At 38.5% G+C, this 26,887-nt stretch overlaps 1 protein-coding gene across 1 annotated transcript in view; it reads right to left on the bottom strand.

Annotated features, from left to right (window-relative positions):
• The window catches only part of clmpb (CXADR like membrane protein b), a 66,281-nt gene extending 54,127 nt beyond the window's left edge, over positions 1-12,154 (bottom strand). Inside the window, exon 1 of the mRNA XM_079466562.1 lies at positions 11,618-12,154. Coding sequence (XP_079322688.1) covers positions 11,618-11,648 — 31 coding nt within the window. The 5' untranslated portion in view covers positions 11,649-12,154. The remainder of the gene's footprint in view (positions 1-11,617) is intronic.
• Between the last annotated feature and the right edge of the window lie 14,733 nt (positions 12,155-26,887).

The following is a 26,887-nucleotide window of genomic DNA, read 5'->3' as shown; positions in this document are numbered from 1 at the left end:
CTGGCCGTGTGCACCATGACACCAGGGATTTAATTGGCTCATTAGCACACAGGCTGGTGAAGAGCTGAATCCACCACATTGCTCAATGTCAAAAGAGCATCCAACCAGAAAGGTTAACCAAGAGATCACATGGCCTTTCGCATCACACAGCGTTGGGTTACAGTTGGGAAGGTGCAACCTGCCATTGTGTTGAAACAAAAGCCACATCAACACAGGTTAAGAGATAAAAGCAGGAAATATTAAATAAAATACCACTGGTGATCCATACATCGTAATATATCAAATATGGGAGTCGATCAGACCGATTACCGTACCTGTAAAGCATTGTTTGAGGTCTGCTGCAGTCTGGTGCAGCTCAGGTTTTAATTATTCTGAAAGCCTTGTTTCGCAAACGTAGCTGTTTTCACCCCCCCTGAGTCTCTCTGGACCAGGGACTACAAATCATGCCAAATCTGAGCACTCCACATCCCTCCACTGTAAGAAGGACGCAGAATAAAATTATGAGAAACATAATGGGATTCAGTATAACCTGCAGCTAGGCTTGAATTATAAATAAAAACAAGCCAGTGGTGACAAAAACAAAATGTAAATCAATAACAGCACTGAAACCCCAGATTTCCATTTCCAGATGGAAATACGTATAAGTGTTTGCAAGGCAACAGAAAAATATTTTTTTAAAGAAAGCTTAGGTTTAACACTGGCCTTCTTTTAAAGGGATAAAGAATAAATGAAAGATGTGAATACCGTTTTTTCAACCTCAGATTTATATTTATTCAAGAGGAATTCTAAAAAATAAATAATATAAATATGAAAGTATTATAATTATCTTTTTAATTATTTTAATAATACCTTTTTTTTGCACCTTTTTCCACAAATGTGATTCAATAAAGGCAAACATTAGCCATATATGCTGTCTAGATTGCTTTAACTGAATTAAAGCAAAGTGTAAACCAAATACGTAAAGTATTTTTACATCAGCCAAACAATCAATATTTGTACTGATTTAATAAATGAAGAGTTCTGTGGGTCCTTGCAAACATTGGCTAGGTAAAAAAAACACAGTAAAAGAGTTAATTTTGGTTCTGTAAAATATTTTTTTACACACAACACAATACCATTCAAGGACTGCAAAGGTGGCGCCAGATAAACAGTATCTTAAAGACCAATAAAAATTCAGTATGCACGTAAACAAGAACAATCGTAACTGAAGACCAATCAGTTCTATGTTGAATGACAAATATTGTTTTGTTATGTCATTTTAGATGTTAAAAGTATTTGTATCTCGTGTTTACTAAAACTGGAACTGGTAAGCAGTTGAAAACATGATTTCAATATTTTTTACATTTCAAATGCATTCACACGTTTTGCACAACCCAAACGTCTTCTCCTATTTTTACTCCTTTCCTTTTCCAAGCGTGCTTCCTTCAAAATCACAGATTTTTGTTTGGATGGACTGTGTGTACAGCTACAGTATCCTGCATCAGAATCACACATAATCAGCTGTAAGGACACACGAGGGAATCCAAATATGACTAAACAATTAAGCATGTACAGAGGAATATGGCTGCAGGCGGGGACACAGGAAGAGAACGACTTTAATGTTCTCCTCCCTGAGGTGCACTAAGCTTGTTACGCTATACACAGACCTTCTCTCAAAGTCTCAATGTGGGAGTGTGTATGTCTCAGCCAAACAGAGTTACTACCGAAAGCTCCTGCTTACATCCCTGAATAAATCTGATGGGTTGTAGCAACGCCAGATGCTGACAGCGAATGCGTTCTGATATCACCAACCCTCGGATGGCAGGTTGGGTAAAACATTAACGTATGGAGGTGCTGTCGGCTGCCTGCATAGCTCCTTTCTCCGCCTGCTAAAGCGGGTGATATATTAAACCGTAAAGATACACATCTGCGTGAGCAGGGCGGTGGAAGGTCTCCGTTTCATCAACAAGTCAAGTCTAACGGCTCGTAAAGAACGAGGCGGGTTCGCCATCTGTTCTGAAGGAAAAAAGGAGCTTTTTACAGCAGGCCGGTGCACAGTACAGTTTTTTCAAGGTGAAATCACCCGAACAAGGAGCTTCATCTTGGGCGCAAGTATAAAATTCTTCCAGGGAGAGCGTCCTGGCGTTTAAAAGGTCGCGTCACTTAGATAAACTGTCACGGCGGGGTCAGCGTAATCACCCGCATTAGGGAGTTAAATGCAGGCAGCCTTGCGAATGATCAGTGATGCTGCGTTATGCAATGTTTTACTCAACTATGAAGAGAGCAATTGTGTGACATGGGGTTCGATAATGAACTCATTCATCACCAAGCCGAGTCCTTCCTGTTAAAATTACCAGTGCTTAATGTAGGAGCTCTGCATACACATAAACCTACCAATAAAATCCATTAAACTTTGATGAACGTTATGTGATGCCTCTGGAGTGCCTACAAAAAAGACACTGATAATCACAGACACAGACTTTTAGTAAAGGATCAAACTTTTTAGTAGCAAAATTATTCAAGACTATGAAAAGGTAAAGTCATTTATCATCAAAGCTCAGCATGAAATATAAGCGATTCGAAAATGATAAACATTAACTTCGGTCATTTGTCTAGTCCTGTATTTTAAATTCATAAAGGTCCATCGGTAAGGCTCTAAATATAGAGCGGTCATTTCATGAACATCATCCTGGAAGCGTAAACTACATAAACAAGTCAAAAAATCAGTCTGCATCTCATCAATCAGTTCAATAAGAGATCGATGTAATCCTATTCTTCTACTGAGCAGCTTTTTCCTTCTAATGGACGATCTTTCAGTATTAAAGAAATGTATTAGTCAACAGCAGATGTTTAGTTTCACTAGATCATGACTTGGCATCAATGTTAGCGTATTAAAGGGATTATTCACCCAAAAAATTTAAATCCTGTCATCATTTACACACCTTTGATTTGTTCCAAATCTGCATCAATGTCTTTGTTCTGATGAACACAGAGAAAGATATTTGGAAGAATGCTTATAACCAGACAGATTTCGCTCCCCGTTGACTCTCATAGTAGGAAAAAAATACAGTGGTAGTCAAGAGTGCTGTTCGCTGTCCTACATTCTTCAAAATGTCTTTTATGTTCAACAGAACAAGCTAAATAATAATGTTTTTTCCCTACTATGGGAGTCAATGGGGGGCAAGATCTGATTGGTTATAAGCATTCTCTTACGAATATCTTTCACTGTGTTCACCAGAACTAAGAAATATATACAGATTTGGAACAACTCGAAGGCGAGTAAATGGTAAAAACAAAATGCTAAGTATGGGAATCTTGTGGCAGTATTTTAGCATTCATTATGTGAATTATTGTATAATGTATATTAAGATTAATAGGGCTGTCAAATTGATTAATGGCGATTAAAATATTGCAAAATAAATATTGATATATATATATATATATATAATATTGAATTTATATTGAAATATAATATTTATTTTGTATAAAAATATACTACACATATTTCATAAAATATACATGTTTGGTCGTTGGAATGCTTGATTCTGATTGGCTAGTCTTGACTTTTTCAGGTTTGTTATTCCCAAATAGCAACTAATAACACATGGTAACACGGATGTAGCAAATCAAGACGTTTTTTTTAATAACATATATGACATAACATTTACAAATGATTAAACCTAATTGCCTGTTCCTGACATTTAAAACCGAAAGTTAACGGATTTTCCTCGTGGAAGGTCTGCATTATGTAAAAATGAGCCAATAAAATATTTCTAATTCACATTTCATGTCCAGTATTTTTCTTATGTGGCCCACGCCAATAAAAATACTTTTATTGTAATACTTTTAAAACTACAGATCACTTATTTAAACTCATCCGAAAGTCTTGTGAGGCCAGGTTGCTTGTTCTCCTTTCAAGATCTGGAAACACCGCCATGAACAGAAATAAGCCCATCCACACTGAGAAAATGCGTAGTGGGGGGGGGGGGGGGGGGGCAGTTTGGCCGAAGGGACTGAAATGAAGTGAGACAATAGAGCAGGACAGTTCTAAACATCAAATGGAATGGCCCGCTAGCAGAGCTAATAGACTGTTTCAAATTGAAAGGAACAGTGGGTGTTTAAATAGAGTGATGTGGAACATTTCCCCTCACATTCCGGCTCCAGCTTTTCCCAGAACAAAGAGGAGATGATACACAACAAACAGAGTCTAAAGGGCGCTATCTGTGTGTAGAAACATGCAGATGTTGTGAATATGTTTTTATATATCTAATCAATTCAATTCAATTACAGCTGCCTGTCAAAGATGTGAAAACAAAAGCTGGAGTCTCTCGCTAATGAATTCCTGGTGGGAGACAGAAGATGCTCTGAGTGAGTTTGCTTTCCTGCTTGAGGATGCAGCCGCGTTTCCTGATGTAATGCAATTGTTTCCTCTGAGGCATTCTATGCATCGGCAATGAAAACATTAAAGTTACAATCCCTAAGTAATCTACTTGAGACTAAATCTCAGGAATTCTGAGGTGATTGTTAAATTGCAAGGTTCTGGAAAGAATAAATAACAAACTAAAAGGGACAGCAGGTGCTTTCAATCTTATCAGAAATGCAACAGATATAATAATAATGATTCATTACATTTATATAGCGCTTTTCTGGGCACTCAAAGCGCTTTACATTGAAGGGGGGAATCTCCTCAACCGCCACCAATGTGCAACATCCACCTGGATGATGCGACGGCAGCCATATTGCGCCAGAACGCCCACCACACATCATCTTAATGGTGGAGAGGAGACAGAGTTACAAAGCCAATTGGTAACTATGGGGATGATTAAGAGGCAATGATGTATATATGCAAATGGGCGAATTTGAGGATTTGGGATTTTTAATGACCACGGAGAATCAGGACCTCGGTTAAACGTCTAATCCTAAAAACGAATTATAAATAACATCACAAGTAAAAAAACATCAGTTCTATACTGTTTTCAGTCTCACCCCATACCTTGAGAAGACCATCGTCTAAACTGGGAAAGAAAAGTTTGGAAATATGAAAACATTTAGTTTGATCCGTTATGATTTAACTAAACTAAGACGTTTCTAGGGTAAAATACCGTATCAAAATATAAAACTTGTTATAAGGCCTACTGACATCAAAACCGGATGAGATGCGTCTTGACATGCCATAGTGGAGTGCAACTAATACAATTTCCCAGTCTGATCCAGGAATTCGTAACTATTTTACAAGGTGGCTGATTTGTTTAATGTGAGTTACACCAAAATGTAAATTATTATAAAAGCAATAAAAAAACAATAATGAAGCCCTTCCCTACCCCTGAACTTACAATAACCGCGAAAGAAGATCGAAGTTCGAAATGAAATTGCCATGAGATTATGGTTTAAATTTTAAAACAGTTTATAAACAGCTGGAATATTTCACACAGGTTTACCTTTATGGTGCATTATTACAAATATTCTTAAACTTGTGTGTTGTAGTATTTGTGAAAATATGAATAAATGCAAGTAATCAGACGGCAACATTATGTAGCATAGAATATAACAGCAGTCTCAGCTTCACGTATCAGACACTCTGTCTGTATCCTCCCTCCACAAAACTGCCTCAGTGGATCATGAACAAAGCTGGAGCTCTCACAGCAGCGCAGATAATCTCAAGGGTATTCTTTCCCTAGCAAACACTTGGGAACCAAGATCCATGTTCACTCTTCAAATTTGATAGGCTTTTTTAAACAGCAGTCATGTTATCTTTTTGGCAATCGGTTTGCTTATTTATTTATTTATTGTCTCTCTCAATAGACACATCACTGCTCCTCGTTGAAGATAGAAATATACCTGCTTTTGCTCGAAGGAAGTATGGATCAAAGCCGCCTGAGCTCGAAATAGACAAAAGCACCAGATGCCTTCATCATGTCAGTGTATTTTTTGTCTTTAAGATACTTCTTACTGTTTGGAGAGGAAGTGAACACAGCACCAGGCTGCACCTGGGACTACACAGTCAATACATACCCGTGATGAAATTATCATTAAAGGGGTGAAAAAGTTAATTCTTTCATCATTTATAATTTTCCTCATCTCAAACCTGCATGAACACAAAAGAAGATATTTTGAAGAAGGTTGGGAACGGAACAACACTGGACCCCAATGACTTCCATTGCATGGTCACAAAACCACTGAGACATTTCTCAAAATATCTTATTTTTTGTCCCGCAGAAGAAAAAGTCATTCAGTTTTTTAAAAACAAGAGGATGAATAAACGAGGACCTCATTTTAATTTTTGGCCGAACTATCCCTAAACAGCCTGATGCAAACACACATTATAATTTGGTTTTGTCAGATGTCTCACTGCAAGGGCGCAGACAAAAACTGACTTCTTAAACATACAGATAATGTTGTTTATTTATACATGCTGTTTCAGCACACGATTCCCTAAAACTATTATGCAAATCGGGTAGTTTGTGATATACTTGCATATTCACCTTGCTTGGGCAAAATATCTTGCATACGTTGGCACACTTTACTTGGACTGTAAAGCATCACTCTTCCACTGCAATACAGGCACCCGGATCGCCTTTAATGCAGAAGCGTACTGAACAAAACAGGATTTCTAGATATATGATGCTCTCCTGCGTCATTTCATGAATCAATGCTGCCATTATGGTTATAAAACGTACACAAACAACCCATTAAATAAACTTCTGTTTACTGTTTGCTTTCTGCGGATGCAACATTAATTGCACCAGGCAAATATAACTAGCATTTTGTGAATAATCTATTATAACAACAAGCCTCATTTACATAAATAAGATTTCAAAAGAATGACTTAAACGCAGCAATGCTATAGACGCCCACACACAGCGCCTGCTTGGTGAATAAGAATGTAAGTTTCTTGTTCTGAAATACCATCCGCAGAAATGGACTTCTTATTACTCAATGTTCTCAATGTTTGCCTCATTGGCAATTCTTCTAGCGCACTGTTTATCATCGCGCTAATCTCGGTTCCTCCATAAGGACTCTCATCAAACTGTTTACTTTCGCTACAACAAATGACTTCCAAGAAACAGGAAAAAGTAATTGCCCTCGCACCATTGACTTTCATAGTTATTAGCTGCATCGAATAATACACCGGCGCTCTGTTCTTTCACTTGCAAATTACCACGGAGGTGGCGATTAGCACAATCCTGTTGGGCCATGCAATACTGGAAGTCGATTCATAAACCTGGATGTCGGCACGGAGACCACGCATGACCAGTCACTTTTGTAAGCAAGCTAGGCTTTGACATGCATCCGGACCATTCTTGAACATCTGTCAAAGGTTAGCCATAAAAGAAAAGAGGCAGTTCCTGTTGAACGAGTAATCTGGGAGTAATTTAGCCGAGGGAGTCAAAAGAGGCTGAGATTTATAGGACTGAGAATGATTGAAACGTGGCCTGCTGTTTACTACGACTTGCTTTGATTTTTTTGTTCTCAAGTTAAGGAGCATGTTATATTTGTATGTTGTTGCAAGCGTTTAAGTTTGGTTCGTAATGAAAGATTTGATTGTTTTTTTATTAAATAAAAATGCAGCGAACATTTATATTCTGTAAATATGAGGGAGCAGATGGTGCTTTCAAATTTGTGGTATGATGACAACCTATATTCCTAAAGCCATTTTCAAAAATTAATGAATTTATAAGATTCATCTCATCTCATCTCATCTTCTTGATCTCATGTTGCTACGGTATATTGGTTTCCCCAGCGTGTTCAAACACTGCTTTGATAGCTTCATAAAACCGCAATGTTGACATTTTTCATCCTACAAACAGCTTACTTATACTGTATCTCTGCATATCAAGCTGGGCTGGGAGAATGGTATTTTAACTTTCACCCAACCATTCAAACATCTCTACCACAAAGACAAAACGCCTCGCAGAGTCACCGTGCATATACACAAAGAAACGGCAGCACATGTTCTTCACGGCCAAATGTGTAGAGTCGGAGAACTCCTCAAGCTTTTTATCTGCACTGTGAGGAACTGTGGCGTCTCAGCACAAATATTGTCGCATCAGATCAGAGGAAGCAGGAGACATGCGAAGTCTAGAACAAATGAAGAGTTCGGTTCCAAAATGACATATTTTTCAATAATTATGTTTTTATTGTATTTTGATTGTGTAAGTATTTTTTGAGTTATTATGGCTTAAATAAAAACAAACCAACTGCAGTTTGATTTATACGAATTGGAATGCACAAAAGAGAAACATGATTTTGGACAAAAAGGGATATTTTGGAGCCAAACTCTTCAAATATAGTCATATCAACCAATAACAAAGATAAGTCTCTGCGTTTCTACAGCAGAAACTAGAAGACAGGTTAGACCCTGAGTGCTGTGTTTTTGCGAGACTAGATTTGGATAATGTCCTGATGGAAAACCTCAGGAATGTACTGTACATTACGAGAGAGCCAGACACCCAAACCCCTTCTGGAAAACAGCTAGGTTATTTATCATCCCTAGAACCCAACATCTGAGCTTCAGTAAACAAAAAACATCCAAATCGGCCTGCTTAGAGCCATTCAAATCACTCCGTAAACACTCATTAAAAATCTCCAAAAGTTTTCTCATAAATATTTAACGGAAATCAAAATCCGATTTGAATGTAACGCATAGCAAAAGCCATTGTTAGTGTACGAGAAAATGATTAAAATGCCAATGCTGGTCTGAAACCAAATCTGTCTATTCACGGAATAATAACGATCTTCCGTGTGTCCGTGACCAAAAGTGTTGGGCATGATGATTCACTAGATGCACATTTTCTGTGTGGCGAGCACAAAGTGTCATTTTATAACCTCTGGGTCTGTGGTCCTGTCAGTTTTAGATATGACAGATCTTCCTTCTGCCTGGGGTTATACGCTAAAAATAGCACAGAATGAAAGATTTACTTTAACCAAGAGTTTCCTGAAATTGGAACTAATGGCAAAACCGTAGGCCTTCTAGATCACATTCAGCAGGTGGACTTGACAGAAAACTTCTGGTCAAAGTGACTTGCGGAGTCTCAGCTGAGTCGGGAGAGTTCTAAGTAATGTCATGACATTGAAAAGTTCTTTATTATGATCCCATTGCAGTTCTGACAAGTGAATTACAATCTATTATTTCTTCCCAGATCTCCCATTTTCCATTCCCAGTCAGTCTTGAAGTTAGAGGGGATAGACTAGAGATTTATCATCTGGATGGATTGCCGTGTCTTCTGCGGAGTACTGAGTTGGGTTGGTTTCTCCAATTTTCTGTTCATTTTCTGATAGCAGCAGTTTGCGACAGCTAATTTTTGTGATAAGACTATTAAATATAATATAGCTTTCCTCCGGGGTTCTAGACTTCAGTAATATTAGATCTTCGAAAGCATCAAATGAAATGAAATGGAAATTACCCTATTACACACTATTGATTCAGTCTATCACTAAGGACACTCAGAGATGAGATGGGGAAAAAACTAGTGTTTGTTTGGTCTAAAGTCTGTTAATACAGGGGGTTTGTAATGATGTAATGTTAGGCTATTGCCACTGGAAATTGATTTTATGCACAAGCCTATCACAACTACAAGCACAGCATCAATTGAAATCATTCTTCACTCACAAACACGATACTAATTTATATCAACAATGCACTCAAATGATCTATGTCTGAAAACAAATGAAAATGCAGTAAAGACAAAACGAATTGGTACACAATAGTAAGCATACGGTGACCTTTCAATTGTGATCTGTTATTGATAAACCAATATCACAGTTATGTGTACAGAGTTCAAAGTGATGATCAATTACACTCAGAATTTATTCATAGCAGAAAAACACGGTATTTCACCATCTAAATCAAAAGCAAAGTCCATATCCATTGTGTCGAACAGTTCAACACTGCCGATGAATTAAATGCATGTGTCAGGGTGCATGAAACACACTCTCCCTTCCCATAACTCTAATAAGATCACACCATCCCATAAGGGGCTTGGGTTACTCTTTTAGAACTATGAGCGAAGCAAAGACAACACTGTACATTGCAGTGTCTGCTTTACACTCTTGATTGTTATTATGTGTATAATAACAATTATTTCGTTCTTACAATATTACTCATTGGTTGGTTAACTTTATATAACACTATGCAAAAGATTGACCAAACATTTTCTATCGGTTACCTACTGTATGATTATTAGAGTTTGTTGTAACATGAGGAAGATACACAAATGCTTGTTTTCTATAGCAGGGGTGCCGGTTTCAGATATATCGATAATATATCGATAATATATCGACTATATTTACACAGACTTTGGTAAATGCTTTCATCCAAACTTGACTTCCAATATATTTTTGTAAAACCAAGAGTATACTTCCCCCATGTTTCAAATGTTGTTTTTTATATAATAAAGACAAAAATAGCAAACCACCCTTTTGCCAGAAATAGTTTGATACAGTATATACTGTTTTAGCAATTATTTTGTGCTTTGTAATTGTTTAAATGTAGCTCAAAAACCATACGTATCTCATTAAAATTCAAATATTTTATAACATTTTTGAGGACAAAGTGCATAGAGAATCCAGTAAAGTACACAATGTGAAGTATACCCAGGCATGCTCAAACACTTTAGACAAACGAATTAGATGGATAAATGTGTGAAATGCCTTATGTCATGAGTGTTACAGCAACAACACACCACGAAAACAAAAGAGATGTTAATATAACGGGAACATGTGGCCAACATCTGTACTATCCTCACATCGCGTCCCTCCCATCATATAGCCTACATGCGCAGAGGACACAAAAGATGGATGAAGGGACAAAAGTTTGGCGCAGTGATTATAATAAACGTTGGGACAGCCAGGCTCCCGGTACAAAGATGCGAGAGAAACCGAGCATCGGACAATGAAAGGCGAGGGAGCTTTTAAAATGTGACCGATGGTACGCACGCGTCTGAGCCCGACACACGCGGACGCGTGAGAACACCGTGCCCACCGGCCAACCAGCGGCTCGCGCCACCGGCTCATCATGCGGACGTTTAACACGAGGATCTATTTTTGCCATCCGATGTCACAACAAATTAAGAGATCATGAACGGGCGATGTGCCCTGTCTTTGTTCCGTTCTGCAAAGTGGCACCGTTCAATGTTGTGCCATAACGCAAGGGCAATGTGGTTTTCACGATTATACCGTGTGATGCACTATGATGAAGCATATTGTAATGTTTTCCAATACTGCACATATTGCCAGGTTTCGCTATTAGACTTTTGTGGTCTCAGGTACAGGCACGCAGAAGACACAATGGAACCAGCTGTCTAACTCACTCAGTCTAAAGGGTGTAGCTCAGCAGAGTCCAAAAGATATTCCCCAAAACATCTGGGTTTGATTTACTCAACAGACCACGCGAACGGGTGGGGGTCTTGTCTTGTTCTGTTGAACTCTATGTCTATTTCGTCATCCTTTGCTATTTCACTGCTCCCCATAATACTGAAAACTTATTTGGCACGGCTCAAGGTGAACAATGTTGGCACAATGCGCTCATGTCACAATCTCTGGCACTCTCAACTTCGAACACAAGGTTAGAGGTCCGACACATCAAATCTAAATTTTAGCATTCTGACTTAAATGTGAATAAAAATCTGAATTTACTCACAAAGGAATACGGAGCTGTGTGCGGCAGACATCACGAATCCTGTATGAACTGAAGTCCTTTATAATATTGAGACTGGGAACAATGCGCCCGCTTCTCTTTAGACGGATTCAAGTGTTCAATCACAAAAAGATGTAGGGGAGCACTTAAAAGGCAAACATATCTATAAGGAGACGAGCGCAAGGACAGCATAGCTGGACGTGCCGAAAGACGGATCCATCATCAAAGTCTGGTAGATCATCTTCAGGACGTTTCCATCGGTTTCACCGTTCACAGAGTTCCCGTTCATGCGCTCTGACGGAGGACGCGCGTCTCAGGTTGCCGTTACGCGGTGTCCTCTCTCTCTCTCTCTCTCTCTCTCTCTCTCTCTCTCTCTCTCTCTCTCTCTCTCTCTCTCTCTCTCTCTCTCTTTCTCTCTCTCTCTTTCTCTCTCTCTCTCTCTCTCTCTCTGAGTCTGTTGCCGATGCAGGAGAATGCACAGCGTGCTGCGTGCGGATGCTGAAGGATGGAGACCTCTAGAGTCTGAAGTACACTTACACTGTCAGAAAGAACAGGGGAAGCGAACACTTGTGCGCTACGGTGAATGTGCCATGCTGCAACGGGATGTAAAGAGCTGAGGTTTAAAAACATATTTACCAACAATATTGCTAACTAAATGTGACAAGTGTATCTAATATTTTATCGTTCATATGTGTTGGTATGTTTGCGAGTTAGATGGCATTACGCAGTTATGTAAAGATGTGTTTCTGAGATTTTAGACAGAAGGCTAGAAGGTTATTATGTGATGTTTTTAATCTATAATTAAATCACGTTATATAATGTGCTGCATGTATTTGGCAAAATGCAGGTAAATGTTTTAGTTACATACTCTAAAAATATGCTGGATTGTGTTCTACCCTTGGCCTTGGCTGGATACATATGGAAAGGAACAGAGTTGGGTTAAATTTGTATAAAGCCAAATGCTGGGTTGTTTCAACCCATAGTTGGGTAGAAACAACCCAGAATATGATTTTTTTAACCAAAGTGTGTTCTAGAACACAACCCAGCATTTTATAGAACAAAGAAACAGTCCACATTTTATAGTGTATGTACAATATCAGTTGCTGCATAAAGTAACAGGAAATAAAATAAAATATCCACCCCTTAAAAAGAAAAGAAAGTATGAAAAATGACAGCAAATTGTGAATCTGTATTCAAACCTGTTTCTAAGAGAAGTAACTTCTCACAACATTAGGCTACATACCGTACATGTTGCACATCACCTACATCACAAATTCTCTTTAAAACAGTTTGGGCTTGTGATTTATTTAATCTCTTTCTATGAGATCTTGACATCAGCTTGTTTCCTTGGTGCATTCTCTTCTGAAGATCATTAATGATCAGAAAAGGTCTCTTCATAAGACAATAGTACAAAGCTGAAGAGTTCTGTACGCAATACAAAAACACATAGGCACATGCATGCACGCACTGTGCACTCACACACACACACAAAGGTTCTCTACGACCTTGCCTCATAGATCTGTTGAGGATTGACTTTCATCTTGCCATTATAAGCAGTATAATCGCTAGGAGCATCATCACATATCATATCTATTTCAGCATCTACATCTGCGTCCTTATTTAACATGAACTGAAAGCCAGTGGCTATTTTTAAACTCCTGTCTCAGGGGACGTTTTGAAGAGAATTTATTTTGTCTTTATAGGAAACGGTTTTTCATTCTTCTAATCACACAAACTCTAAAGAAGAAAAGCACTGTGATGTTCAGAAGTTCTCGTTCGATTCTGAAAAGAAGCAGGCAATAAAAACGCCTGGATCGCGTTATTTCAATTGTCTCCTTTAAGGGATAGTTCACTTAAAATGATGTCATCATTTATTCACCCTCTTGTAATTTCAAACAACGGTGATACCCATTGACTTGATAAATGGATACCACTGTGATTCGGTTACCAACATTCTTCAAAATATCTTCTTTTGTGTTCTGTGGACGAACGATACAGGTTTGAAATGACATTGGGGGGAGAAAATGATGACAGATTTTCGATTTTGGGCAAAACATTCTTTCTGGACTAAAATTTTTTCTAGCATAGAAAACACAATGGCGAACTCTCATCAGCAAATTAAACATTTTGCTCAGAAATTGTATACAGATCTTCTATTTTGGTGTTATTGTATTTTTTTATTCGATTAAACAGTAGTTAAAGAGATAGTTCTAGGGTTAGTTAACCCAAAAATACAAATTCTGTCATCATTTATTCATCCTCGTTGTTCAAATATGCATCATTGTCTTTCTAAAGAAGAATGTCTCAGTGGTTTTGTGTCCACAGGGGACGTAAATGGGGTCCAATAAGGTTTGGTCACCATCATCCTTCATAATATCTTCTTTTGTGTTTTGGAGAAGAAAGTTCAACAGATTTGTTATGAGGGAAAGTAAATAGGGTATGAGAATTGGTTAAATATGCCTTTATATTTGTTGACAGATCAAGCTGTCACATCTACGGAATCTTTAAAATGTGCCATCTACCCTGTATTTGCTTTATCCATATCCCTGATTTTTTTAATTCGGTTTCTTTGATGAATGCAACCAAGTGTCAGAAACAATAAGGGAACATAATGGACTGTCAAATTCAAATGGCATCGTGGCTGTCCACAGTCGACGTTCAATAGTGATACGCTGTCTAAAAGTTCAGCTGGTCTCAAAGAGAAACCATTGCTGCTTTAAAACCAATAACTCTTAGATCATCACGTTTATGCCTGAAGAGAAACTACAACAACAACAAAAAATTGTTAAAGTCACCCATTCTGAAATGGAGGGCAACTGAAGATGGTGGCCAGCGTGAGGGTGTTGGGTGCTTTGGCCTTTGCACTTGATGTAGCATCAGAATGCAGATGGTCACACAGATGGTTGATATTTATATCGCAGGCCCTAAAAACACACCCGTGTGTAAAGAGCTCTTTATAACTGATTGGTTTGCAATACAATGCGCCATATTGTAGCACTAAACAAAAACTCTGGCCTTCTGTGTACACAAAAACACGAAGTGAGTGTGTATTTGTGTCAATGTAGCTGATGTCTGCAAACTTTTTTATCATGCATGAAATATAATCTACCCTAAGTGCAATGCGAATGATTTTTTAAAATCCCTGCCGTTTCATCCTCACGTGCCACTTCACAATGCTAAATATGATAAGAAGGCAATACTGTTGCTAGCTGTTTGCACAACTGCAGAGAGTTCCCTTCTCCTTGCATCGCACACATCCCACTCCGCGACATCTTTCATAGATGCTCTGCCATTATTCTGACAAGAAACCGAAAAGAAGCGCGTTTGCACCGAGGGAAAGCGAAGGGATGTCTGTGGTGACCTCTGGGACTGAGACGACATTAAAAGGCCTCTGAAGAAACGATACGGATGGAAAATTCTCTTTGTAAAAATCTATTTTTAGGCACAGCTGGGATGTATCAGCTTCAGCGTTTCACGCCTCATGGATCTTTTATAATTTAATGAATGGGTGGCCTTCTGAGATTTATGGTCAGAGGCTCAAGGCCTCAGTGACCGCATGGCTTATTGATCCACATCAATTTGTTTGTTTGTGGATCAGCAAATTGCATTCCCATTTATTTTAATAGAGCAGAATCTGGGTCACCACATATTTGCATCCAGCACCTTCTAATCCAATACAAATCCAACCCCTTTTCATGTCACCGCTATCATGTTTCACGGTAGCGCACTTTATTTGGTGAAGATTCTTTTATTGACCCAGGCAGAGATGACGACAAGAAAAGCAGGTGTAGCGTCCATTGTATGAAAGAACCCCCGACATCAAATCTCTGTACTTTCATTTTCTCTTATTCCCCTTGGAAACCTGGAGAAAGAGACAGCAAAGAAGGTATTCACGATGATAAGAGAAGATGTCCGGCAAATAGAGCTGGAGGAACTTTTGAATACAAATTATCCTTCTTTAATGCTTAATTGCTAGAAAGAGAGAAGACAGCTTATTTAAAGAATGTGATCAATTCATCACTGTATAACAGGTTTGAAAAGATTTTATAAAACAAAGATAGTATTTTCCTATATAATTAACTGAAATACTTTGGCTTTGTCAATCTCAGTTTTAGATGGGATGCCTCCACAGTTCATCTGATGGAGGATACTAGTGATTTCAATCATGAGCTCATCGCTGGACTTGCCAAAGACATTTCAAAGAGTTTAAATAAAATATATGTTTTATGTGCATATGATCACTATCACATATCCCTATATATCACTCATATCAGTCAATTATACTGTGGCATGAAACACAGGACAAACCGTACAGTATCTACAGAAGTTCCTTTACATGTGACTAGGTGGCATCTTGATGCTTATTTTGGATTATTAACAGATCAATATTTAGGATGCCGCTTTTAAGGAACACTATTATATAATATAATATACTTAACTAAATTAATGTTACTTTACACAATCTTTCCCCCCCATATATTGTAGGGGCATTTAGGGGCTATTAGGTGCATTTGGCCATAAGGTGCCTTTTTTTGGAAAGAACAGGGTGTTAGAAGAGAACCAAAAAAGGGTGGAGAGAGGGCAACAAGATGGGCAAAGGACCTGGAGTCAGGAATCAAACTTGGGTTGCCATATGCAAATAAAAAATCTTGTTTTACTACATCAAATATAAAGTCTAAAATCAACATACAAGTCTAAACAAAAATGAGCATTTAGAAATATAAACCGAGAAGGGAGGAGAGAAACATTCACTCTTTGGGCTTAGTAACCAAGTAGCTTTAATAAGCATTATAAACTGTACATTAAATAGAAATTTGACCAAAAAAGTCATTTCATTTCCAGTGGTATTAGTGCTGCAATGTATTGAATTCTTTAATGTTAATTAAGTCCACCATATAACCTACACAGTCTTATCTTATGTGCCTTTAATGGTATGAACGGTTTGCTGTCGGTTATGTCTTTAGTCATTGTGCAGCGGCCCACAGGGAAAACTCCAGATGATTTTTTTAATGCTGCAAAATAAAAAAAGTTAAAAAAAATGTTTTATGGCTGCCAAAACGGAGCTGCCAAGATAAAATAATTGTTTTATGTTATTTTTTTACATGTGTCAGATCATCTCCCACATGGCCAGATAATTCATATATTATCAATAAAAGTGATTCATATTCTTGATATTCTCCATGAGTTTATTCTGCTCCGCTCTCTTTTCATTCCTTATACAGATGGTAAAGAGACCGCTGAAGTCAGCTGAGGCACACTAATAAGATGAGATCAACTGTGATTGTGGCCAAATTGAGTTACAGTCTTGGAGGAAGACCCCCACCACCACTTTAACCCCGATCACACATGCAGACCAGTCCTCAGCTCTCTCTCTCCTGCTTCTCCGGTTATCTCTCAACCCTAAGACTGATCTTGGTCTTGTGTCTTATCATTTTGGAGTTTATCCTCTAATAAATAAGTACAGCCAGTAAGGTTCGGGTTGACAGAGCTAAAAACCGCAAACTGGAAACAATCATCCAACACCTGGACTTTTGAGAAGCAGCGGTTAGTCAAAAGATTTTAGTCTATTTTATTGAACCAAACAAAAGACTAAATTAATTAGCCGATTAGCGTTGGATTTAGATGCAAATCGAGTGCATTGATTTCCTAGCTGGTCAGTTGATAGAATAGGATCCGCGGCCAGTTCATTAACTGTGCTTTTTTTCAGCACACAATGGCTTCTTTAATTTTACAATTTACAAATCCGATGGCAGCTGATGTACAGGTTTATTACAAATGATCTACTCTTTTACCGGAGGTGGGACTGCAGATGGGTGTGTGGTGCTTGGCTAAGAGGCAGCACGAAAGGATCTAAATCAACAAGTCAGAGGGCGACTGCAGACACTTCCAATCGCTTGGGATTGTCAGTCAAGTCATGAATCAAAGGGCTAAATGAACCAACCAGCCTTGACCACAGAACGGACCGTGTCTGATTTATACACTTACCAGGCAGCGGTGTCGGCGCCAGGATAAATCACTCGAGGAAGCTTTGGAAATTTCCAAGGGGGCAAATCACAAAACATTACAGAGTAAGGTTTAAAAATCAATCAAATATTAATAAATATAAAATATTTATACATATTTATATAACAGAATAGACAATTATGAGATGTGAATTAAGAAATTATATTATGATTATAATGTTATCAGTAATATTACTGGTGCTTACTGGTACATTTGATTAAACATAGATTGAAATAAAAACGTTATAATCTCAATTTACTTTTTTAATCTTTAGAACATCTTTTAAAATAAAGTAAAATAGCAAATCTATGTTAGTGAATGCATACAGACGCAGAAAATTCCAGTAGTGTGTATATTTGACAGTGAATATGTTTATGACATATCGCTTATTGCTCTCTGAACTCTTTGTAAGTCGCTTTGGATAAAAGTGTCTGCTAAATGACTAAATGTAAATATGAACTTCATTTTGTTGTTGTTGTTATCGTTAACGTCTTAAAAAATACAGAGCGTCTTTACTATTATTTTGACCTGTCTCTCCAGTTTTCATCTTTTTATTTGAAATTTTGGAGAAATATTGTTAGCAGATCCTAGAATGAAACAAACATTTTTACTAAGTAATTTTCCCTGAACACATGCCTAGTTAATTCAGAAAAACGGAAAATACTTTTGAGGTTTATTTTTTTCTGCGGCTGTATATCCATATCCCTGCAGGAGATTCAGTCTAGTCAACGACAGAAGATTTCTCATAATTTATAATGTCATATAAGAAAAAATCGAATTGAGTGAAACTCAAAACAGCCAGCTCAGCAAAAGTTATTTTAGTCCACCAGGGTTCCACGTGTTATTTACGTAGGTGAGAGTGCAGACGGCAGTTTCCTCTGTCATAAGAGTTTTTCTCTGAGGTCATTGAAAATCATCTGTCTGTGTCGGCTCATTCTTGCTTAAACTAGCACAGGCAGCACTTTTCAATACCGTTGTCTTTTAACCATCTAAGTCTTTGGGGTTAAAGGTGAGATTGCATTTCTGAGAGGATCAATCTCATGCACAATTGCAGGTTGACGAGCCGGCCAAAAGGGCGGCCTTTCAATTTAAAGAACTGAGGAAAAACGACAAGTCTCATATCTCTGTGCTGAAACTCGCAGTCACCGGGAATCTGAAGATAACTGTCACATTCACCTTCGCTCACCTCATAATGGCAACAGAGGAAATTACACCATCGCTCTTCCTCATTTGGCCAAGAGAGGGGCCTGTTTTAGTTTTTTTTAATGTGTACTAAATTCTTAAAATATTTTAACATTCATTTTCAGGAGTTACTGTGGTATGCTACTTAGCCATTCTGTTCTTTTAATGAGCAAGTTTCCTATTTTATTTATGGGTCTTCGTATACTCTATTTTGATTCAACCCATTGATGGATCAGAAATAATTTTCTGAATTAATTTATCCAAGCGGTTGGGTTCGTCCTTTTGACCCAACATTGGGTTGAAAATAAGCCATCTTTGTTTGGTGTAGACATTCATTTAATAGACACCTTAAGTTGTCATATACCATGTTGTTAAGGAGCATTGTGTTATTAAAGCTAGGCAAGTTTAACTTAAAAAAATATGTTTATGTGGCCTGCCCATGTGAATTCCTACACTCTTACCTGGTTGGGTCAAAAAGGGACAAAAACGACCACCGGGTTAAATAACCCCAATTTTATATTTGATTTGACCTGAGTTGAAACAACCTAACATTTTGTGTTCGAAGAACCAAGAATAAGTCAATTTATAACCCAATGGTTGAGTCTGTACCTTTTTGACCAAACTATGGGATGGAAATAAGCCAAGTTTTTTTGACTGTGTAAACTCAGAAGTTAACAGAGTCTACTGACACAGTCCCCAGTCTCTTGTAAACAATGAAACCATCCAACAGACTAAAAGCACATAATTAAATTTAAGGCCCCATTCTGGCACCTTTGCCTATAGTGGACTTTGGTATAAATGTTTTGATGTCAGGCAATATATTTTAATAAATGATTATCGTTGCCCTTAAATCCCCTTAAATTATCCACTATTTTACCATTTGGCCCACACAGCCAATGGAGTGAGTTTCGGGGGCGTAGCTATCTCTTTGTCTGTTCAATCACACTAATGCAAAGAACATGAGCCATAAATCTGATTACAAGTGGATTATTTGGCTGCATGTAAACGTGGAGGTTATGGAGACATGAGGGACTTGTTGCATAAATAAATCAGAGAAAAAATCCCTATGGACATATCATTGCAGAGGTTCTACTGAAAAAAAATCACACAGCCTGTTAACTGAAGTAGGGCTTCATGTGTAGTGTTAAGCCATGAAAGATTTCTTTGACATGAAGAGCATGACGACAGATCAAAAACTCAATAGGATTAAAGGATATAGTATCTTTAAACACACACAACATTTTGCGATTTACATTGAGTCCTAATGAACGTATGGCGGAGCCCTAATTTACAATCCCTCTGTATGCCGAGCGTATTCTTGTGAAGTAACAGCCAGCTCTGAGCTAAAAATAGATTTCCTCTAGTCAGGGGTTCAAGGAGCCATGAATTCCTTGCAGTCTCTGGAAAAGCAGCGAATGGACAATTAAAGAGTAAAGATTGGCTCTTTCCCCAAAGGTTGCCAGGTTCGGTCTTTCCAAACGAAGATTTGCTATTAAACATTCTGGACGGCAGTGCGTAGATCACGCCAGGACTCTACAGTATCCCCACGGCTTCTAGCACTCACACATAAAAATCTATAAATCCCTCCCGGCTCACGGACTCTCCTGGATAGCCCATACAGATTATATCCTGAAATAAGGAGGCGTATGAGCGATTTGTGACACTTGAATGTGAATCAGTTGACAGATAATATGCATACATTTGGTTTGTTTCAAAGGCTTTGTGGTGGAAAATAGCATAGACGCCACAGTGATGTCTGGTGAATGGCTATCTTTGGTCTATGTGGCACAATGCATGTCGATCTAAAAGTGTCAGGTGAGGTTCCTATTTTATACACAAATGTAACTGCTCTCTAAAAGAGAAGCATATCGGAAAAATAAACATTGCTTGTTAATACTGTTTCAGAAGCGTTTTGATTTACAATCTTAAAGATCAGGCACAAATCTGTCTGTATTTTTGCTCTGACCTTTTGTTCTGGAACCGGTTTCATTTATCAACAAAGTAAATATAGAAATCTCAATAGATTTTTTTCGTCTGCAATGAAATCAGGACGTTTAACAGTGATACTCCTGGTTGTTGGCAGCAAGGAGAGGTAAATCAAATCCCCCTAGTCCAAGGACTCCCTGATGCCTGCTCATACTCCATCCTGATTTAATTCTTTCATCTTTTAGCTTTTATTTCTCTTACGGTATCATTCTTTCTCGCTCGTACCTGCGTTTCAAGCATTAGCACTGATAAAACGCGTGATTGCTTCTGGTTGAACATCTTTTTTCCATCTAGATGGAGCCTAATGCATTTATCCACCCTCTCAGATATGTCCCTTTTTATAAAGCTGAAATAGGGAAGCAGTGACAGCCATTGTGATCCTTTGCTTCTAAGTTTGGAGAGGAATAAAGGCATGCGACAACGATAGCTAGATGTTAACACTCGGCAACCAAACAATAATTGGGTGTTTTAAGCTTTGTCAATAATATCAACCACAGTTCCATGTGGGGACCATTTACAAATACTTTAATTCAGAATAACTGAATGCTTGACTGACAGGTGATCTCAAGTGCAGCGCTGAATGGTTAAATACACTTACAGTATATCACAGAAGAGAGTACAACCCTGCATATGAGTAAATATTTGACTATATCGATTCATGTGACAACACTGAAGAAATGACACTTTGCTACAAAGTAAAGAAGTGAGTGTACAGCTTGTATAACAATGTAAATTGGCTGTCCCTTAAAAATAACTCAACACAGCCATTCATGTCTAAACCGCTGGCAACAAAAGTGAGTACAACCCTTAGTTAAAATGTCCAAATTGGGCCAATATTTTGTGTGGCCACCATTATTTTCCAGCACTGCCTAAACCCTCTTGGGCATGGAGTTCGCCAGAGCTTCACGGGTTGCCACTGGAGTCCTCTTCCGCTCCTCCATGACGACATCTGCTTGAGGATGCCCGACAGATGCTCAATAGGGTTTAGGTCTCGAGACATGCTTGGACAGTCCATCACCTTTACCCTCAGCTTCCTTAACCTCGTGGAGGTGTGTTTACGGCCATTATCATATTGGAATACTGCCCTGCGGCCAAGTCACCGAAGGGAGGGGATCATGCTCTGCTTCAGTATGTCAGTACAGTACATGCTGGCATTCATGGTTCCCTCAATGAACTATAGCTCCCCAGTGCTGACCGCACTCATGCAGCCCCAGACCATGACACCCCATGCTTGACTGCAGGCAAGACACACTTGCCTTTTTTACTCACCTGGTTGCCGCCACACATGCTTGACACCATCTCAACCAAATAAGGTTATCTTGGTCTCATCAGTACAGGGTTCCAGTAATCCATTTCCTTAGTCTGCTTGTCTTCAGAAAACTGTTTGCGTGCTTTCTTGTGCATCATCTTTAGAAGAGGCTACCTTCTGGGATGACAGCCATGCAGACCAATCTGATGCAGTGTGCGGCGTATGGTCTGAGCATTGACAGGTTGTCCCAATCCCCTTCAACCTCGCAGCAATGCTGACAGCACTCATACGTTTATTTCCCATAGACAACCTCTGGATTTGAAACGTGAGCATGTGCACTCAACTTCTTAGGTCGACCAGGGCGAGGCGTGTTCTGAGTGGAACCTGTCCTGTTAAACCGCTGTATGATCTTGGCCACCGTGCTGCAGCTCAGTTTCAGGGGCTTGGCCAGGGGCGTCACTAGGCCCTTTTTAGGGGGGCTTCAGCCCCTAAATCTCTGCCCACCCCCCCTAAACAAATATTTGATTAATTAACTTGTGATCGCTTCAGTCCCCTTTAAAAACTAAATTGAAACGGCGGCGCGCTGCGTCATGTTTCGGCTCCTACGCTCTCTTCCAACAAAAATTAAGCGATTAACACCCATGAAAACATACTTTTGAAAACAATCATGATTTATTCTAAATTACTTTTTAAAATGTAAAACATATTATTGTGTATCTCGGCATTACATTGTGCAGCCATGCACAGAAATGATTAAAGACACACATCATTGTCTGAAAGCAACAAATGGCACAGAAAGAGAAACATCATGTGGAGTTATTTTGTTTTGTTTTATTAAATAATTATTTTGTATTAAGTAATAATGAATCATTAGTGTATCATGATACATTAGAGTAAGAGTAGAGTAAAGGGATTTGTGTTTTATTTTAAGTAATTGATTTATAGAAGTGGCAAATTGTTAATTCATGTTGTTATTTTTAATAAATATAAATAAATATAGAATTTATAGACTTTGTCCCTGTGTTTCACAAGCTGCTTCATTTTCACTTGTTTTTCATTCCTTCTAATAGTTAACCACAGCCCCCACTTAATCCATTGTTCAGCCTCATACTGTGTTGTTTATATTGCTGATATGGATAGTCAAAGTTTATGGCTTTTATGTTATTTTCTGGTTAAAAGTTTATTTTATTTCGTCAGAAAATTCCTTATATGGTTTCTATGTGAGCATAGAAATGCAAACAGTAAAATGTTGTGTTTGTACTGGAAATGTGTGTGTGTTTGTAGTTTGTACAGTGTAGAATGAATCAATAAGCCTTCATTGTAAAAAAAATCTACATTCCTAACTCAAATTTTCTAGTAACTGGTCACATCTAAATGTTTAAAATTTTTGTATATGGCTCAGTCAGTACTCCTACTTCCATATATGAAATACAGGGAATACAATGAAAGAGTGGAAAGCAATAAGGTTAGTAGTATACAACCCTACCCTAATAGTCAAATAATATTTTTTAATCTTACCCTTATTGGGGGCTGAGCCCCCCTAAAATGAAAATCCTAGAATTGCCCCTGGTCTTGGCAATCTTCTTATGTTCTTGTCCATTTTTATGTACAGCAACAATTCTTTTTTCAGATCCTCAGAGAGTTCTTTGCCATGAGGGGCCATGTTGAACTTTCAGTGACTAGTATGAGAGAGTGAGAGCGATAAAACCATATATAATACACCTACTCCTAATTCACACCTGATACCTTGTAGGACTAACCAATCACTTGACACAGGGGAGGGAAAATGGCTAATTGGGCCCAATTTGGACATTTTCACTTAGTTTTCACTTGTACTCACTTTTGTTTCCAGTGGTTTAGACATTAATGGCTGTGTGTTGAGTTATTTTGAGGGGACAGCAGGTTTAACCTGTTATTCTTTTTATTTTCACTTTTCATTGTAGCAAAGTGTAATTTCTTCAGTGTTGTCAAATAAAAAGATATAATAAAATATTTACTAAAATGCGAGGGGTGTACTCACTTCTGTATATTAAAATGTCTGTCTTTGACAGGTATTCATTGAACGTTTGGTAATGTCTTAAAATGGATGGGAAAATCTGACATTTGTCAAAATGTTGGATCGGTGCATTAGGGCTCGCAGAGTAAATGCAGCTTGACAGACATGCTGATGTCAATAATGTCAATAATGTCATTGATATTAATTGAAGAACAAAATAAATGCAGTGGCATTGTGTCCTGCTATACTTGGCTTATTCTTCAAATGAAATGTCCAAACAAATGCAAATAAAAACGTTTGATCACTTTTTGTGGCTAGGGAAAATGCTAACTGGCTAGTAAACCATGGTCAAGCCCTGTTCACACATACTGTATGATAGCAGCAGCTTGGCCTGCAAGTAAGGTAAGGGATGGGCTGCATAAATTGAGGCAACTGCCTCAAAAGACATCAGATGGATAGAGAAGAGCTTGGAGGCTAGAATCCAGAACTCATTTAAGTGGAGCTCTCCTGCTGGGATCTGAAAGCTCTTTTTGAGAAGCTGTTGTAAAGGCAGAAATTTTCAAAGCAAATGAAAATAACTCCCACAGTAACCAGCCTTTAGCCATAGTCTTTTATTGTAGGTCTAATTTAATATACTCAAAAAGAAAACGGTGCTATATAGCATTAAATGTGTTTCTATGCTGGTAATCATAGGGAACACTTTTAGTGCTTTATAGCATCTTGGTGCTTCAGTGGTTTTCAGAGCACTATGTACATTATTGTGAACAGATGGTTGATAGTGGTTTATATGAATGGATCTAAAGTTAATATATACTATGTAATTTGCAATGTACTTTAAAGAGAAATCATGTAATTCAGAAACATGACAAGCTTCAAAGGCCAAGAAATGAATTTGCCCTTAAAATATTCTATAGCAAAATGCTTCTTTACAATGTGAAACTCCCAATGGCTCACAAATGGACTGGTTTAGCAGTTAGAGCCTGCTGCTAGATTCAGCAATTATGGGACTAAAAGCATTTTCCCCCATTAACAGCCATTCAAAAGTGGGGATGCATTTTGAGAAAATAAAAAAAAGCAGTTTATAAATCGGAAACCTTTCATTATAGCTGTCTGATTTCTTTTATTTATTTATTTAGTCTTATTTGAAGTCTTTTACTCATAGGAAGTTTCTAGAAGTTCCTAGACCGTTATCTAGTCCAAACTTAAATTCCAGAAGACCTCTTCAAAGAATCAATAACTGTTGAGTAGTTTTAATTTAATTGAAGACAATTAATATACAATAAAATAATCAATTAAATATACATTTAATAGGTGTATTATAAACAAACACAGACTGAAAGTCATGCTGCCAAGTGTGTCCGATGAAAGCATCTATAAAGAGTTAAACAGTCACATGACGTTTACAGCTCAGGTGATTGGTTGAAAATACAGGTCATGTTCTCTGCATGTGCCAGCCAAGCATCAGCCATTTAAGTGACCCAAAAATAATAATCTTTTCATATTCCTCATGTCACTTCAAACCTGTATGACTTTCTTCCTTCCGCAAAACGATTTCGGGTCAAGTTTGTTTACACACAACTTCGTTCAGAGGCAAAGCTCAGCATCACTCATTGAGAACACCGTCGGTCGCTCTCAAACACATCGTGCTTGGGTTTCCTAAAATACATATGACATCCCCGCTTGGCGGCTCACACAGAGCGTCACGACAGCAGGCCGCTCTCATTAAACACTAGCTGTCTCTTTGCTCATTATTCACATGAGAGAAAAGCAGACGCTTTGCTTAGTGTTTTTTGTCACGTCACCCTAAAACGTCATATACTGGGATAGGCAGAGAAAAATACATGTTAGGCGTGTGAGTAATTGCTTGCTTGGGGATGTTAGTTCAATAGTGCCCTCGATGACGTTGTTTATTCGCATGCTTACATGCTTAGGGGCAAATTCTTTAAATAATAGGGACACATTTGCACCCAAGCCTGTTTAAGCAGGCGCAAACATCGCCATAAAAGCATTGACCCTTCAGTCACTTTCATTCATTTATGCACACATTTGCATTACAGATCACACTTTTTTTCTCAAAGCTCTAGTTGCCCGTGCAGTTTTACTCTATGACATAATACTGTGTCTTTATGATGTTGTATCAAAACAAGGCTTGCAGACAGAATGTTTTTTCTCTTCAGTTTGGTGACACTATAGCCCAGAAATGACACACTTCAGCTGTGTAAACAATATTCAAATTAACAAATACACAAGGGAAACAATGAAGCCATCTTCATATCTAAAGGTGGCTATACGGTCTCCTCCTCTTTGGAGCAGAGATCATTTTCATACGCAGCCATCACTCGCTGCAGATTTTCTATTTCAATGCAACCTCCTGTTTACCTGACACACGCACACACGCACACAAACTCTGATTTGTGGACCTGCTAGGTGAATACTGGCTGCGTGCCATCAATGCGGTCTGCTTGCAGACTGGCTGAATACTTCCTCTGCTAGAGCTGAAGTGATGGCTGGCTGCTGGTGCTCACTACGGGAGAACAGACCGCGTCCAGCACTCTGAATGGAAGAGCGGTTCGTTGTAGCAATGGGACGTCTGGGGTGGATGTTTCTCTGATTGTGTCTGATGAATGCTGGGTGTAGGACACAAAAAGGAAAATACTTTGTTAGTAGTATTTCCCAGCATATGTGTCCACTGGCGCAGTTGGCAGAGGACGGGTAGGTGTTTCCAATCTGTGCTGAGCCGGGTGGCAGGGTTACGTGAGGGATTGTGGGCAGAGCAAGTGGCGTGATAGTGTCACAAATTTGGGAAATGCGGTCAAGCACTGTGTGGTGAAGGCAAGCCAAGGTTGTGACGTCTGTT

Source organism: Barbatula barbatula (assembly GCF_947034865.1).
Source record: "Barbatula barbatula genome assembly, chromosome: 10".
Lineage (NCBI taxonomy): Eukaryota > Metazoa > Chordata > Actinopteri > Cypriniformes > Nemacheilidae > Barbatula > Barbatula barbatula.
This window is presented reverse-complemented; position numbering and strand designations above follow the sequence as displayed.